This window comes from Symphodus melops (assembly GCF_947650265.1).
Source record: "Symphodus melops genome assembly, chromosome: 5".
NCBI lineage: Eukaryota > Metazoa > Chordata > Actinopteri > Labriformes > Labridae > Symphodus > Symphodus melops.
In genome coordinates, this window is record NC_136695.1 from 14441058 (window position 1) to 14458277 (window position 17220).

A 17220-nucleotide genomic window follows, 5' to 3' on the forward strand; every position below is an offset into this window, starting at 1 on the left:
AAGAAAAAAAAAAAAACCTCAGAAAACATTATGCTACTTTGTGTAGACTTTAGTATCGGCAGCCTCTTCCTACCGTTGAGGAAATTGCGCTGATTCTCAAGGATCTGGCTGACTTGGTGGACCCAAACTTGACTGACTGCAGGGCTCGTCGAATGAATGGTGTACCTCTCCATGTTGCCACTCGATGATCGAGAAGTCAGTGTGAACTTGCAAGGGTCTTCTGCATTTTCTTCTAAACCCAGCCAGCTCACCTGGTGGGGTTTAGACACACAGAGGGAGCGAAGAAGACAAGGGAAACGGGGAAGAGAGAGGAATGAGGAAAAAAGTTAAAGTGTAAAAAAACCCCCAAAATGCAGACATTGTAATAGTAGTATGAGGCTAGATTGACATTTCCACGTACATTAAATCGAGAAATATGGTGAAGCTTTCTGATAATGTACTACTAATTACAATTAGGCTGCAATTACCTTAATGCTGTTCTTGAAGAGGTAGCCAGGAGAAGAGAAGCCCTTCTTTTTGTCTAGAGGCTCGCTGAAGATGACGATCTGTTCAAACAAGAACACTCTCCTCTCCTTCATCCTTGACAGAAGTCCTCCATCCTGGTCAGAGACCATAAAGGTGTCTTGGAGAAGCAATCTGCCCTGTGCCACAATTTTTCCCTGAAGACAAGAGAGAGAGAGAGAAAGAGAGAGAGAGAGAGAGAGAGAGAGAGAGAGAGAGAGAGAGAGAGAGAGAGAGAGAGAGAGAGAGAGAGGGAGAGAGGAACAAGATACATGAAAAATAGTTGGACAGAATCTTTACTCTTTTCTACTGACTTTCACGGCTAATGTAAGAATGGTATAGAAACATCTCTCCAGTAGCAGTTAGATATGTTAGAAAATGAGTCAACACTGACGACTAGTGGCCGTTCACTGAAGTTAAAAGCCTATGTCTGCAGAGATACCTAAACAACTGAGTGTAGTCAAAGCAAACAGAGATACAGACACAGACATGAACAAACACTGGGAGGATAAACAGCAGTCTTACTTCGAAGCCTTGAAGTCGTCCGACATTCATCATGTCATTGCAGCGCTTTGGTACCACACACATCACCTCTACAGCTTTCTGAAGTACAACATGGAAACAAAAGAAACATTTCTTGCATGGTAGTCAAGTTAACATGTTTAAATCATCTTAAGAAAGTTTCATAAAGAGTCTGAGCATTACTTTACCTCCAGCTCTGATATATCCGCCCCAGCTTTCTTTGAAATTTTGTAAAGATCCTATGAAATAGTTAGCAGAAAAATGTTGAACATGTTGTTTGATCCTTTATATGTCAGACTTTTTCTAAGTTAATACAGCCTGCAAAGTAGGAAACACTATTATGGATTTACCTTCAGTAACAACTGGTACTTCATTATACGTTGGACAGGTTTGATCAAAAGGTCAGTGATCTGCAATCTGTGGCCCAATCGTTGCTTTAGGTCCTGGTAAAAGATACAATTATTATTACTGACAGTGCAAGGACAAGCACAGAACACTAAAAGTGTTTAAACTGGTCAAAAAAAATCTTACTTCAAAATAAGTGTCAATGTACTCTGACACAATGTGCTCAGACTTAGGTTTGTTCTGGCAGTACACGATGTACATGTGAAGTCTCCGCTCCTGCAAATTAGACCAGAGCCAGAAAGCAAAGGAAGCATGAAGAACTGAGAAGTGTATCGTGGCTATTACAATAAACAAGTTTTTTTTTTTTCCAATCCACAGTTGAAGAGAAAATTTGATGTAAAACAACTGTGACTTGTTCCTCACCTGTTTGACAAATAAAGGAGCCAGCCTGTCAGGATCCTCCAAACACTTCTCAAGCTCCGCCAGGAAGAAACTGTGCACAAATAAAGAAAGAAAACACTTATTTAGGCGAGCATATTAGATGGTTATCTTTTCTTCCTGCTGTTTGATTTCAGCCTGGTGTGATAATACACTTGGTAGTACAATTTAGAAGGTGTGAACAATTGCAAGGACGTACTCTTTGTGCCAGTCGTAGATCTGATGGATGTTTCCAAAGACAATCTTGTCTTTTCCTCTCATGTCATCTGGAACTCCCTCCTCTTTCATCCTGCTCATGTAGCCCTGTGGGGAAGAAGAGTTGACTCATTAGCAGAACTTTCATCAAATACTGCCCAAAATAATATCAGAAAAGTCATGATACGTTTTGATTATACCTCCACCACTGATCCCAGATCTCTGACGTAGTCTCTCTCAGTCTCCACCAGCTCCTGAAGCACATAACTGAGAGACACAAAACAGAAACTGCCACTCTGTAATACAAACTCAATGCACCTAAGCTGTGGATAAACCTCAGAGGTATCCAAATACACACAAATGACGGCAAAAGTGATTAACTGATTGAACTTAAGCAGGTTTTGTTTATGGACACAAAAACAAGACCCGGTTCTTATAACTTACTGTCTTCTCTTGAGGAAGCCAGACTTGCGCTCATCCAACTCGTCGATGGGTGAGGAGGAGGAGAGGAGGGAGTTGTCGGAGGGGTTGAAGGAGGGAGAGCTGCTATCGCCCTGCTCTACTGATAGCGAACTGGGACGATCCTCCAGCGACTGAGGGAAGAGGAGACAAGGAAAGGAAACAGAGTTAAAAAGGCAGGAGAAACAGAATAGTCATAGTTTTTGGTGTAAGTATACATTTCATTTATTCATCTGATATGGTGACAAATCTGTTCAATGACACATCTTGTTTTGGCAACTTATTCCAGTTCATCATTATTTGTTGTTATTTATTATTTAATTAATTACAATAAAGAAATTTATCATATATTGTTATTTTTAGGGGGCAGATTTTTTTGTTTTAGTATCATATACTTTTTTTTACCTTATTTGTTTACCTCAGGTTTTAGTCTTTTACAACCTTATCTTGATTTCTAAAAGTTCACTGGTGTAGGATTATGTAAATCATACAGATATTGATTTGGTAGATTTTTGTACACAGAACAATCTGAGATACCATTAAAATACAGTTTTCTGCAATTGTCTGTTCGTCTTGTTTTTTTCCCCCAGCAAAACTAAAATATGGAACTTATTTTGATTTATTAGACTGTTGAGTATGATGATTATTATTATCCTTCCAGAAAAGAAGGTTCTGTCCTGTTTATGGCCATGTGAAACCGTTTGTGTTCCATTGTTGTCTGAAAAGTGTGACACAAATTAAGTCAGACAAACTGATACAACGTCTCACTGCCCACTCACAAGACTTGCAAGGGCCACCAGGGGGCAACATATTTGATGTTTTATGTAAAAGTTTTATTATGTTTTAAGATCAAAAGGAAGCTGTACGACCCCGGTGATTATTACATTGTCTTTATGTGTCGTAGTGTAGCAGGATATTGGTTATGGAGTGCAATGCCCATTTGTCGGAACAGCGGACAGCTGGCTTGGTGATTCACAGTCCTGGCAGATGACTAGTAGGCCATAATACCATTCTCTGTCAACAACACCATGACAAAAAAAAGGTGTATTCACATTGTACATGTGAGTTTTGTGCTTGATTTCTGTCTCACCATCTTGCTTTTCACCAGCTCTTCAATGGCACTGACCAGTTCAGCAGCACTGGGAGTTTCTGAACTGTTGGGACGAGTGGTCAGACGAGATGCAGACTGGAGATGGGAGAGAGAGAAAAAGAGGAAAGGAAGAAAAGTTAATTGATTTAAACCATGATAAATATAAAACTTGGCAGTGCTGGATACAAACAAGGAGTCAAACATTCTCAGTGGCTCTACTGTGTATGTGATCAGGCTCACCATTGTTGGCTTTGGACCTTCGATATTCCACATGGCCAAATAAGGACTTGGTGAGTGTGATCTCCCTGATAAAAGGGTTAATTGGGGGCCAAGTCGGAGCCAATCACAGGCTGGTTGTCAGGTAAACAAGGGGTTATGAGGGGGGTTTAGGTAAAAGGCAAGATCTAGGTTTGGACTGCTCTTCAAGCATGAGCATCCGGATTGGTCAAACAACTTATATACAACAAACAGTGTTGCTATAATACTCCATGTGAGACAAAGTTTGCCTCAGCAGAGGAGCCCAGTCTGAGGGAAAGTGGAAGGCAAAGGACAACCTGTTCAAAACCAGACTCAATGGAAGAATAGCCATTTAGTCCCACAGACACCTCACTACATGTGAATGGAGTATTCACTTCAGCAACAGTTGCACAATTACACTCTAAGGGAATGACTGTTAGTTGGTGAAAGACAAAGGAGAAAAAAAGAAAAAAGAAAAATGCATATAAAGAAGGATCCAAAGAGTAGTTAACAAAGTGGTTTTACATGGACAGATAGGGGAACTGGGACAGAAGAGAAGCAGAACAGAAATCAACATAATGCTGAAGGTAGGAACATGCAACCATCAAGAAAATAAGGGGAAGAAAGAAGTCATTAGTCAAAGTTTTGTAGACTTGTTTTCATTATTATTGTTGTTAGAAATGTGCATTTAAAAAAAACCAAACATGTTTTTTATACTTAAAACTTTAAGTTTAAATCTTTAGTGTTATTGGGAAATGTATTATTGCTATTATTGAGGACTTTATCTTGTGTGACCCGGCATCCACATTATTTTTACTGCTTATCAAGAAGCTTGAATTTAAGACATGTGACTTATTTGTCTTGGTTTGTGTTATGCATTCTATTTTTGAGACCATGAATTGTTACATATTGTTAAATGTTATATATATGTAGCTTTTATTTTGGGAGATCGCCCTCTGTTACCAACCTTGTCGTCTTGGGAGTCAGGCTGCAGCAGGCTGTGCTGCTGGATAGCCATAGGTGGAGGTAGAGGGACAGCATCGGCCCCCTCCTCTCCTTCCTCTTCGCCGCAGCTCTGCATGCCTGATGAGGAAGACTTGGACAAGGTACCACTGCTCAGCCCCTCGTTGCGCATACGCTGTAGAGAGAAAGAGAGCGTCTGGTAGAAAAACAAAAAGTGTTGTATTAAACATTCAGATTAAGTAAATCACTGTTGTATCTGCACATACTTCCTCCAGGGTCTCGTCCTGCGGGGTGGCAGCGCTGTCGTCAGAGTCCTTCTGTGAGCCGGGGATGGTGTCCATGTTCTTCCTCGTGCCGTCCCGGTTCTTCTTGTGCTTGTGGGCGAGCTTTTTGACGTGGCCATCGGCTTTGCCGGAGCTAAGCCGCCGTACGGGACTGGTCAGCCACTTCCTTAAGGTGTTTCCAGGACGTTTTGGACCAGGAGAGCTGTGAGGACCCAGGGTTAGGCTGGAGCCTGGTTGAAGGGCGTCATTACTGGACACAGACAAGGTGTCTAAGGAAAGGGAGAGAAAAAAAAAAGAGGAGGTGGACGATAATATTAACGCTGGTATTAAGGCAAGATCTGTAAGGACAAGAGGGTTGTTTTACAAAAAATCTAAAAACAAGATTGGCCCTGCAGCTCTCACACAGACCAATCTTAAGAAATAGTCTTTATGTAGGCAAGTGTGAGTCTGTATGCTTGCTAGGAACATTGTGAGAAGGCAAGGTATATGCTGAAAATGTGTTTGTTTGTTCAGGGTTTGCATGTGTTATGTGCCGTAGGCAGGCTGGCCACATTCCTACATTGACTCTGTAGGAGGAAAGCTCCTCTCGGACTTTTAATGGAGCCATGAGAAAACAATGCAGACAAGAGGGATGCTTGAGGCTTTGTTGGAATACTTTAAAAGATACTACCACCTGCCCGTCTTTTGCCTCTACCTTCGTCCCGTTTTAAATCGCCCTTATATTCTTTCGCTAGCTTTTCTTTTCAGTCTTCAAAGACGATGCAACGTCTTTAAGAATGAAATAGACAAAATCCTTTCAACAGGCTCAGCAAGACGTCCCAGTAAAGGGCTTGGTAGGGCGAAGGCTGGATTTCCCTGTTGTCACACTGATGTTGTCATACTGCAACGCGACCCCGAATCTGACACCACACAGCATTCCTGCGACAAGACCTTTCACCTCCTCAAACACTTCACCATGTAACAAAAGATAACGGAATGATTTAAGAGTTTGCCCCCATTCACGTGAGCTGAGTAAACGGACACACTCAGGGAAAATACTAAGAACTTTGGCAATGGCCAAGGACAAGGAGAGCAGCTCTGACTGTCTGTTCCCAGAGTTTTAGCCTCACATCAGTAAGCTATTCAAATGCTAAAGGAGATGCAGCTGCTAAAGATTAGACATGTGACCATGCTGAATGGCTCTTATGAATGGCAGGTGTGGAAATTCGGCCTTCCGTCATTGGACACTTTCACACACTTGCCTAAATGTACGCATGTGTATGTGAACGTCATCCTGGCTCTGGGAGAGATTATTTTTTTTTTACTGTGCTTTACTGATACAAAGCATGTGTTCTCACATCGCACGCAAGGAAAGAGCAAAGCACAGTTCCCAGAATAACAAGCTTCTCCCGCATCACACGTTCTAAAGCCATCTTCCTCTCACCATCGCACTCTGACAAAGCCGAGGCCTTTCAACAGAACAACCTGAGCTGTGAAAAGTCCTGATTTTCTACCGAGTCTGATCCTTAATGTACCTCGTGTAACATTTGTTAGCCATGAGTAAAGCACACAATAACCTGAGTGTGTCAAAGCAGGCCAAGAGTTTATCCTGTTTTCATCCTGCAATTTAATTTAAACCAGACAGAAAGTCAGTTTATGTCCAAAGTTGAGGAACGTTTGAGCTCCTCCAGAGATCTATAAAATCCCCCGGGAGGGCAACCTTAAATACAAGAGGTGTGGAGGGGATTCCCTTCTCGCTTAAGGGGAAATCGATGAGCAGATAATCCCTTTAGGTTTCACACATCTGGACATGCAACCTCGAGTCTTAAAATAGATTTAGGGGAAGCTTTGTAAGTTAGCCGCCTAAAGCATCTCCCCGTAACAAATGAAAACCAGAGTAACATTTGTTGGTTACGATGCTGCCATGGAATGTTGGAGTCATGGTTACGATCATAGAACTTACTTCAGGCAATAATTCTGAGTAAAAAGAAAAACATCAGCATTAACTTTAATTAGTTCTAAGAAATGTATTTAAAAAAAATACATGTAGTTTTTATAGATTGTTACATCAGAAACACTCGAGAATACATGTTTACTACACCTTTTGAATTATTTAAATTTCTTTTAACTCCTGTCAACCTTATCTACTTTTATTAAACACAAAGACTGATCGGCACGGTAAGTTCTATAGTTCTTGTGTACATAATGTAATCACTTGTGAAGGGACACAAACGTAGAGCCAGAGACAGAAGTCAGGACTACACGGAGTAATGCAACTAGACGGGAGACAAGCTGGGGTCACAACCTGACGTGTTAACATGCTGTTAGCGAGTAAGCACCAGCTCTTATAAAGAGAAATACTTCAAGCAGTTATCTGACTTCATTTCATGAAATAGTTACATTTATGTCTTTAAAAACTAAAAACTAAATCAATGTATTCAAATTCAATAAATCTGTAATAAAAATTCATCAGCAGTTTTACTATTGGGTGTCTTTTTGTTTTTTTAAATGTGCATAAATTAGACTAAGAAACTGTCCTGAATCTGTCCTTCACCCTAACAGTTAGATTAGCATCTGGTGCTATCAACATGCTTAATAGACCGAAGAGGTTGTGCTAACAGGGGTCTAAATAAATGAAACATGGGGTCAGCAACCTTGACACATACCGCCTCAGTAAAAAATAACCCTACAGACACATCCACACACAAGAGAGGGCATCACCTTTGGCCTGTGCCCTGCAGGGGGCCTTTCATTACGGAGACACCTCATGAACAGCTGGGTCAGGCTCCAATTCATGGGAAACAAAAACTGGGGACACAAAGCTTGGGGGCATCAGTGACGCAGAACACTTTGTCCTTTGAGTTTAGCCTTTGTTTTTACATTTCAAATTCCATTTGAGCAGCAGGAATATGTTTTAAAGCTTAACTCATTATTCTCTAATTAGTAAACTGGGGAATATTTCTTTCGATGTAGGACATTGTATTAAATTCTTGGTTAAAAAAAATCTGTTCTTTTATCAGAGCCCAACATAACTGGCAGGACTATGATGATCATTGGAGTCGGACATTTACATATCTTCATGTTGCACAGGGGGATAACGACTGCATGTGCAAATGCATGCAACATGTAAAACGTTTAAGCATGAAAATATCTGGCCCGACCATCTGCTTCAAAATAAACATGTCAGCGATGATACGGAACATGAACAATAACTGCTTCTCACTTTAACTGTGTGGGCTGGTGCTCCTTTGAATAAACCCACCAAAAGGGCCAACAGATGCTCTCCTCTGCATTCTGGGATGTTCGCTAATTTATCTGCAAGATGCCAACATGCCATCATAATTCAGTCACACTACTGCAAAGAACATGCCAGATTTACAACTTAGCGTGTATGTGTGTGTGTGTGTGTGTGTGCGTGTGCTGGAGAGTCTCAGAATAGGAGGGGAGGGGCTGTGGTAGAACAGAAGTGATCCGGAAAGTCTGCACAGCTCCTCTGAGGCATGCCTAGGATTCCAGAGGTGTCACCAGGGGGAGCATCTCCCCTGTGGTTTCTTACCCGGAAGAAAGATACAGTAAATGTGGTCGGAGACGAGCTTTAAGGGGTGGAGGTGCACCATGGGCTGGCTGAGCTGTAGATATGTGGACAATGCTGGCTGAGGGTTTGCCAGCAACAGTTATGTAGGGTGTGGAGATGGGATGGGAGATACTTGTATTTAGAGACCACCAGCATGTTCCATTAAAAATACTTAAGTGTCAGTGTATTTTTTTTATTATTTTTTTTTTTTTAGGCTTATTGGACTTATCCATCACTTGCTGTGACAAAATGTAACCAACAAAAGATGGACATCTCTTCTACTGCTGTTGGTGTTGCTTGTATTTTCTCCTGAGCTCTACAGTCACCCTCTGTGTCCATCTGTGCAGAAAACCCTGACCTGACATAGATCAACACGGAGATATAATCTTGTCTATTTGATTTCAGCAGATTTAATATCTCATCAAAATAACAGTGCATTCACCAAATGACTTTCAGCACTCTAATGCCACAACATAATCCACACTTGATTAGTGAAAGCCCTCTGCATTGAACCCATTTGATAATAGCTGATGTGGAATTTAAAAACAAGGACAAGCAGTCCAAAAGTTATTAGTTTAACTTGTTCAGTGTCGTTTTTGTTTTTTTAACATGACTGTTAAAAAAACAAAAACTGCATTTCACAGATGCGTTGTTATTATTCCCATATTAAACTGTGATCCAGATGACAAAATAAAGCATGTGTTTTATAAAGCAAAACACACCCTGACAAAAAAAAAAAAAAAAAAAAAAAAACACACGCTAAGACATGAAGAACAAGACAATGACTTGAGTCCTTCATATGACGTTGTTAACACATGATCAGGGCACCTACCCAGGTCCAGTAGCCAGAATTTGCAGTTGTCAGAGTGTCTTCTCTGTGCTGAATTCATGGTGCAGAAAGGGTTTAGAGACACTAAAGACTCGATTCCACGGGCCATATCAGGCAAATATCAAGCCTCGGGAAAACTGACTTGAAAAATCTCCCTTAAAGCATCCCCACTGACTTTTCATGTCAATGAAAACCTGAGATGGTTTCCCAAATACTTGCAGTGAAAAAACAAATAATTCTTCATAATCCATGTCACTTAAAATCCAGGGAGAGAAGGTGTACAAGTCCATGGTGAGGAAAAGGGAAAAAAGTCATGAGGATGTTTTCTCTCCCTGTCTCTCCCTCTCACTGTCGTTGTATCGCCTTCCTTCCCTCCCTCCCTCCCTCCCTCCTTCCCTCCCTCCCTCCCTCGCCTGTGAGTGGGCTGCTGTGAGGATATTGGGCAAGCCTCCACTGTTCGGCTCCCGATCCAACGGGATGTCTGTAAACACGCAGAACATCTACCGTATTACCCTTTGTAGGAGCACCCACTCAGTTTGTGTGGGTGAGTGAACGTTTCACAGACATTAGGACGCATACACGTTGTGCAGTATGCTTGGAACAAATATAGACTTGATTATGAAATACAAGAGAAGAGACAAACTAAATGATCAGGAATAAATCTGGTGAGTTACAAATTACATACAGGTATTCGAGGCGTCAGAATCCCCTTTGGGGGTTTTGCAAGACTTTCTGGGCGACTGCTGAATATATTTAACACTTAATTAACTTAACTTCATTTTGCTTTACCCAACAGTCTAGAGAAGCTATGCAGACAAGATGCACAAAGATCTTCCTGTTCCACTGTGTTTGTATCCCTGGTCTCTAAACAAACACAGAGAACACACACAAACTTGTACAGACACAGCCTGCACTTAGTTAAAGTTAACAGTTTTTTTTCCGAATGTGGGGATTCTAATAATGTGATTAGAATGGGGATGGAAATGCTGCAAACCCAAAATTAAAAAAGGAGTGTTGAGGTTTGTGCAGATAAACATTACAGGATTTTTTTTAAACATTAAAAAAAAAAAAAAAACATGATCGTTAAACACATGCTACAGATATGTAAATGATTGCTATTAGCTGCCTCCTACACTGTACCGGCTATCTCACTCTCAGAGAACAATTTCATAGATTTCCCAAGAGAAACAGCCCCCCCACAACTCAACTATTCCTGCCTATGAGACACAGCAGGAAAAGAGATTTTGCAGAGAACTCTAATCCCCTTCACAGGTCACCCTTCCACAGCTCTGGACAAAGTGGCCTGCATGGTCAGTAAACACAAAAATCAGACAAAGTAGCAAAGATGTTTTCTTGTCATCCTTGTCTTCCTCTTCCTCAGCAACAACCTCTTCTTTTTTTTTATTTTTTAACCGCAGCAACCCCTGCAGTGAGAGGCTTCTTTTCATCACTCCCTCTGGCCACCCAAACACACAGATACATATAACTGAGGGCGGGTTAAGCGCAACCAAGAGACAAAGGAAAGGCAGAAAAAAAAACCAAGAGCCTCTGTAAGCAAACAGAACTAGAAACAGTGAAGATGTGGTTAAATACGCAGCTGGGAAATGCTACCACTCTTCCTGTTATGTCCTGTATGTGTAAATCATACAATTCCAAAGTTATGAGTTCTTGTATGTATCCTGTAATTTTAAAGACAAATGCAGACATTTCTCATTCTGACTACAAAAAAGCTTCCCGCAAAGTATGTGTATGCTATATTACCATAGAAACAAGCATTACAGCACTCTCCCACTCTCACAGATTAAAGAGAAAGAGGCACAAGCAGAAAGTTCTGTTATCATAAGACGACTGCAGCTCAGAACAGACCAGGTGTCAAATGGGGGAAACGGTCTGTGCATAACGCCTCGTCCTGTCCATTTCCTCAATGTTGATTCTTTAGTGAATATTTAAGCACCATTTGGATCATGATATTTAAATGTTCTTAATCAAACATGTGTTGTGTATGTTTAACATAGGCATTTACTGGTACTACTGTAGTATACACAGTTTACGTCTTCTAGAGACTGGCACAAAAGGAGAAAATGAAAGGTGTCATGAGAATGCTGCGTTCAGGGACATCAGGACATCGGGATGTTCACAGTAACTGTGAACATTTGTGTGCAAAGTTCTTGTGGGTGTGCAGAGAAACTCAAACGTTCTTAACAGTAATGGGTATGATTGGTAATTATGGTAGAGATATTCCAGCATGGACATGATTCAACACTATTTTTTAACTGTAACCACAGCTGTCACGATGCAAAGAGACACGAACGGTGGAAATAACCTTCAGAAGTCGTTTTTTTTCTTAATAAGACGCTTAAGGGCATGACAACAGATCTGACATTACATCCTTCATGAAAACTGTTGTTTTTTTTTTTTTTTTTACAAAAAAGGGGCTTGCTGTTGCATGTTTCAGTGATGGCCTGGGAATTGAAAGGTTGAAATTATTTCAAGATAATTAAAAGACAGCATCAAGTACAGTAGGTAGGTGTTCCAACAGTTGCATAGCAACACCCAGAGCTAAATGTTGGTGCCTTTCAAAGCAGCTGTTTGGTGAGAAAATCAAGCCTGACAAATAACCAATGCCATGTTTGCAAACAAGAAATACGTCCTGTTATTTTTCACTATCACGCCAATATGGGCATGGATGTGACGAGCGGTGAGATAAGCACCCTGTTTCCGAATATGAAAAACATAGAATAAGCTTCCTAAAGTATCCAGATGTGCCTCAGTATTATAAAGTCACTTTCAGGACAGTTGCTAGGGTAAAAAAAATTCTACTCCTACCTTTGTGGTTGAAGAGCCCCTCCATCTCCATGGAGGACCTGGAGTGAGCGATACAGAGCATGGAGCAGGGCACTATGCCCTCCTGGGCAGGGGAGCGGTCCGTGGTCCGAACCAAACACCAGTCTGGCTTGTCGTGGAGTCTCTCCAGAACCTCCACTGTCTGTCCTCGGCGTACCGTCAGCTCCCCGCTGCTGCCACCGTTGCTGGACACAAAGTCATGGATCACCACGGTCAGCTCACAACCTCCGGATAGCTGAAATAGAGAACAGAAAAGAAGAGTCTATCAAAACCCATTCAAGCTAATCAGAAAATACAATATAGGGTTATTTGTTTGTTATAGTATCCACATGATTGCACAAATCAATGCAGGCAGGCATAGTAAAACACGGTGAGAATTATTTTCCACTTGCAACAAGAATTAAAAGGTACTCTTATTAAAAACAAAACAGTATGCACGGTATGTGTGTAGTGATAAACTGCTGGTATACTCAATTCCATGCAATCTTGGCAAGGAGAGCGGATTCAAAACGAGCATCCTTGAAATGACTTGAGAACTCACTCAAATACTCTCAGTATAAAAGTAAAAACATTTTCCACACGTCATACTCTGCAAATGTTCTCAAGCAATAAAAAATAAAATAAAATGATGAGGGTGACTCATTCTCGCACAATTGAACAAAAAGTCACTGTGACAATCTGACTCCTCTGAGTGTCTTTCAAAAAGAGGCATTCGGGGAGCAGATGGAGAAAAGGTGGAAAGTCCTTCTGCTTGCTGCTTTTTCTCAAAAGTGATCATGTTCAACATATGGCTGAAAATGCAGCGGTTATATTTCATCAATACTGCACTTGCTTTTAAAATAGAGCACATTTTCTGTCTGGGACTTCACAGTAAATCAAGAAACATTTTATAATCAAGCCTTATATTAGTCAAACATGTAATAATAGACACAAATGCATTAAACTAAAATCATATACCATTTCATGCTTTCAGATTCTTATGGTTGCTAAAACTGGAGACGACTTTTCTTATTTTAAGAGTTGATATAAAGTATTGTGGCATGTTCTCTTGCATCCTTTACAACATCAAAGCCCCGCTAGAAATGTCACAAAAGTTCCCCCCTCATGTTAAAAGTACCACCGAGCACATTTTTTTTTTGCAACATACCCTTTGGTAGTGCGGTAAAGCCAGAGAGCTGAGGAGCTGAGAAACGGGATGTGAACTCCTCTCCACCAGCCTCTCCATCGTTCTCCACTCCCTCATCGTGAGAGAAGTTTCAAGGTGAGAGAAAACTGTCCGAGTTCTCCAGAAATCCACTCAAATTTTCTTTAAAAATCAAACTGAAGCTCACTAGACTAGGATGAGCTGTCCGTAAAATATTAAAAGTGATGCGAGTATTTCCTCTGGGGGGGAAAAAAAAACAGCCTCTAGATAATTATGGTCCTGATCCCTTAGACATCCAAAGGCTAAGAGAAAGTTGCTGCCATCAACAGCGCTCCTCTGTGCACGCTCACAATTAGACTATTGAAGATGAAATGGTTCCCTTCTGTGGCGTCTCCTCCCCGTAACGAAGCATCGAATCCTTTCTTGTTGTTTCACCCATTATGCTACAATTAAACAACTAAATGAAGCGCCGTCACATTTAAATAAAAATAAAAAAAAGTAACAAACATTTGCCTGAAAAAATTTTCATTCGTTAAAGCAGGTGTGGGATCAATGGCTGTGAGGACTCAAAACTGTGCTCTCCTGTCTGGCATTCAGACGAGCATCCTCTGTGAAGAGAGCGTGGGAGGCTGAAGCTGCAGACACACGAATCAGTCACCGAAGCGGAGACACACACACACACACGCAGGAACCGGACGTACTCACGCACACACACTAACACAAACACACCACTGTCACTACCTTTTGAATGAAAGGTCTCACAGACCTTCCTCACATCGAGATGGATAGAGAGAAGCATTCAAAAATGGAGAGATGCAAATTTGAGAGCGTGTTTTGAATGTTTATGCTTGTCCTTAACTGAGGGAGCATGGATTAATGAATTGGTGTCTGTGATAGTTTTGACACAATTGGATAAGATGAGGTTTTATGTTAATCGGAAAAACCACAGAACTGATCTTTGTGTGCTATACCGAGCGACACTGAACAAGTTAAACTAGTTATCTTATTTGCGGCCGCATTAGGGAAAGTCCAACTCTAGTGTGAAAATGAAGACCTCACGTAAAGAGTCCACAGCTACAGTGTATAATTAGTGTGACATAAAAGTAGAGAAATATTTTCATCCTATGTGTGTGTGTGTGTGTGTGCATGTGTGTGCGTATGTCAGCTCTACAGTTGCTCATACTGAGCGTAGGAGGAACGGCCTTCTGTGGTGCTATTACCAGATATAACCACGTCCGACTGTCCATGTTTCGAGTTATCTCAGATACTCTCTCTCTCTATCTCTCTCTCACTTATAAACAAACACAAGCATGGCTGCACACATACAACAACTCTACATCTTTGTCAGATGGGCCGTTTCTTTCTCATCACACAATCAAGCACTTTGATGGGGAACAACTTGAGGAAAGTGAGCCGATTCCAACCAGAGTGCAGTTTCTGACGATGGCGTCAATGTGAAGCGGCATAATGACTGAATCACAGCATCTGAGCAGAGGGCGAGCCGGCAGCGCAAGTGTCAGTGTTTTGAGAGGCTGAGTGTACATGAGTGTTGTTGATCTTTGAACTGCAGACATTCTTTTCAGGTTTCCTTCAGTTTTGCTCTGGAACACTTTTGTAAACAGAAGCCTCTCAGACTTGTGCTGCACTCTACTCACCCTCCACCGAGTACACGCGTAAAGATTTAAGGACTGGTGTGAATGAGATCCAATCGCATGTTGATTAAAGCTACATGTGGAGCGAGTGTGGAACGTCAACGTCTGCCGGTGTGTGGCACATGGTCGCGCTTTACATCGAGGATCGCTCACTATCACAATATCCACGGTAACTATCGTTTGGTGCCACACACCTCTCTCCTGTCATATTTGACTTGTTTTTTTTTTCACTCTCTAGATTTTTTTTCTTCATGTCATTCCAACAACCTAAGATAGAGACAGAGCGCTCATACTGTGAGCCATGAAGAGGTTTTTGCCTTAATTTCATTGGGCAGTGATTAGAGTAGGAAACTGGGAATAGAGAGAGAGGGGAATGACACGTAGGAAAGTGCCACGGGTTTGACTCGAAACCTGGGTCGCACGCTTGATGGACCGTTGCCTCCGTGCAAGGGTCCCTTAACTGCTAAACAATCTGCACCTCACCATGAGGAGTTATTGACTGTTGACAATAACGCAGCCCTGTGTGCTCCTACCTTATCGCTGTCCAGTGTGTTCTGGGATGTACGTGAGGCGATGGAGATGGTGTCAGGTTGGCTGCTGGCGTCTCCCTGGCTGTCCAGCTCCTCTCCGTCCCTGCAGGCAAACATCAGATTACATTATCCCATTATTATGCTTTAAAAAACAAGTTTAATGAACTGATTGCTGAACATGTTGGTAACTAACTGAGTAAAACTGAGTCCAGTCTGGGTACTGGGAGGCTTTTTTTACTCTTTAGTCTAGGTTCAAAATGATGCACTGTGACCTCACCGTCTGCCTTTATGTTTGGTTGTTGTAGCCTTCGGGATGTGGATGGGCTCCTTCAGAGCTCCACGCAGGTGGACGGTTCGCTCCTGGATAACCTCCCGAATGTGTTTAATCCAGTCCTGCTTGTTCTCAATACTTGAAGCCTGGGACAAAACACATGTAGGTTAGAGCTGCACGATGGTATATGTACAGCTGGTATGTCAGCAGCGTATTAAGAGTGTTTTTTTTTTTTTTTTATACTCAGAAACAGACAAAAGATGTGACAGCAGAGAAACAAAGGAAGTAGATGCCCTGATCACTTGACCTGACTAGATGAATTGTTGGCCCGTCACACGGTATCAGGTTCAATTCTGCAATTATATAGTTATGTCTGATTCCACCTGAGTGCTTTGACTGCAGCAATCATGTTCCTGACTCATATCCATACTCAGACTCAAAGTGAAATGACGACAGCAGAGTCGCCCAAACTACAGACACTACATATAATGTATTGTCAGACTGGGGTTCGGGAACGTCACTGAATCAATGTGACGAATATTTTGCGTATGATTGATCTTGTCTGTCTCTCATCCTCCCTCTTCACTTAGCAACCAGCAGCACGTTACATAAGACACAGATTAAGATGACCATCAGAGGTTATGTAATAAGACAGCTGTATGAAAAAACATAACACAGACGCAGGGATCCGCGACTTTTGTCTTTCCCTTGGTAGGTCCCGAAACCAATCCCATACCTTCACACAAACACGCGATGCATAAATCATTTCTTCTGACTCACAGTGTGAGAGCTACCAAGCTACTTGTGAGTGTGGATTCTGACCTATCGACAGCTATGCTAATGTTTCTGTGTGATGACTGAATAAGTAGCAGAAAGTAACACTCTCCAACCCCCGACGGGGAGTGAACTTTCTTGGCTGAACAGAAGGAGCTATGGAGGATTTAGAGGGGGTGGACTGCAGAGATAGTGTGAGTCTTTACGTGCGAGCAAGTTGACGAAATCATACAGGGATCTATTTTACTCTTTGAACGGAACCGGAAGAGGAACTAAAGCTCTGTAGGAAGCACTCTTCCCAGAGTTTAACGGCGTTGTTTCCGAGATAAATGGATTATGGTGCCTCAACTAACTAAAGACAAACTCAGTGCTTTTAAAGTTGGACTTAATACAGCATCAAGACAAGACTTGTTGTAGTGCAAAATCTTGATACCTTGAGGACGATCTTGTTGTCTGAGGTCGGGGTCCTGCCCACCCACAAGGCAAATTTACAAGGATCTCCTTCCACATGTTCGGTCACTCCGAGCTCAGATGTCTAAGAAGGGAATTAAAACGTCAAGAATGAGCTAACGATAAGCAACAAACACAA

At 41.7% G+C, this 17220-nt stretch overlaps 1 protein-coding gene across 8 annotated transcripts in view; it reads right to left on the reverse strand.

The window, feature by feature from the left end:
- Nucleotides 1-17220, reverse strand: part of triob (trio Rho guanine nucleotide exchange factor b) — a 115004-nt gene that overhangs the window by 22470 nt on the left and 75314 nt on the right. For 6 of the 8 annotated variants that reach the window (XM_079343746.1, XM_079343744.1, XM_079343743.1 and 3 more), the window contains 17 exons: nt 17065-17166; nt 15864-16003; nt 15590-15689; nt 12243-12495; nt 5017-5303; nt 4755-4925; nt 3551-3646; nt 2446-2594; nt 2202-2268; nt 2006-2109; nt 1792-1861; nt 1555-1644; nt 1374-1466; nt 1212-1262; nt 1027-1104; nt 468-659; nt 74-251 (listed from right to left, as the gene is read on the reverse strand). In XM_079343746.1, the coding sequence (XP_079199872.1) occupies nt 74-251; nt 468-659; nt 1027-1104; nt 1212-1262; nt 1374-1466; nt 1555-1644; nt 1792-1861; nt 2006-2109; nt 2202-2268; nt 2446-2594; nt 3551-3646; nt 4755-4925; nt 5017-5303; nt 12243-12495; nt 15590-15689; nt 15864-16003; nt 17065-17166 (2221 nt within the window). Of the gene's footprint in view, nt 1-73; nt 252-467; nt 660-1026; nt 1105-1211; nt 1263-1373; nt 1467-1554; nt 1645-1791; nt 1862-2005; nt 2110-2201; nt 2269-2445; nt 2595-3550; nt 3647-4754; nt 4947-5016; nt 5304-12242; nt 12496-15589; nt 15690-15863; nt 16004-17064; nt 17167-17220 lie in introns of all 8 variants that reach the window. The other 2 variants (XM_079343748.1, XM_079343749.1) reach the window with 2 other exon arrangements.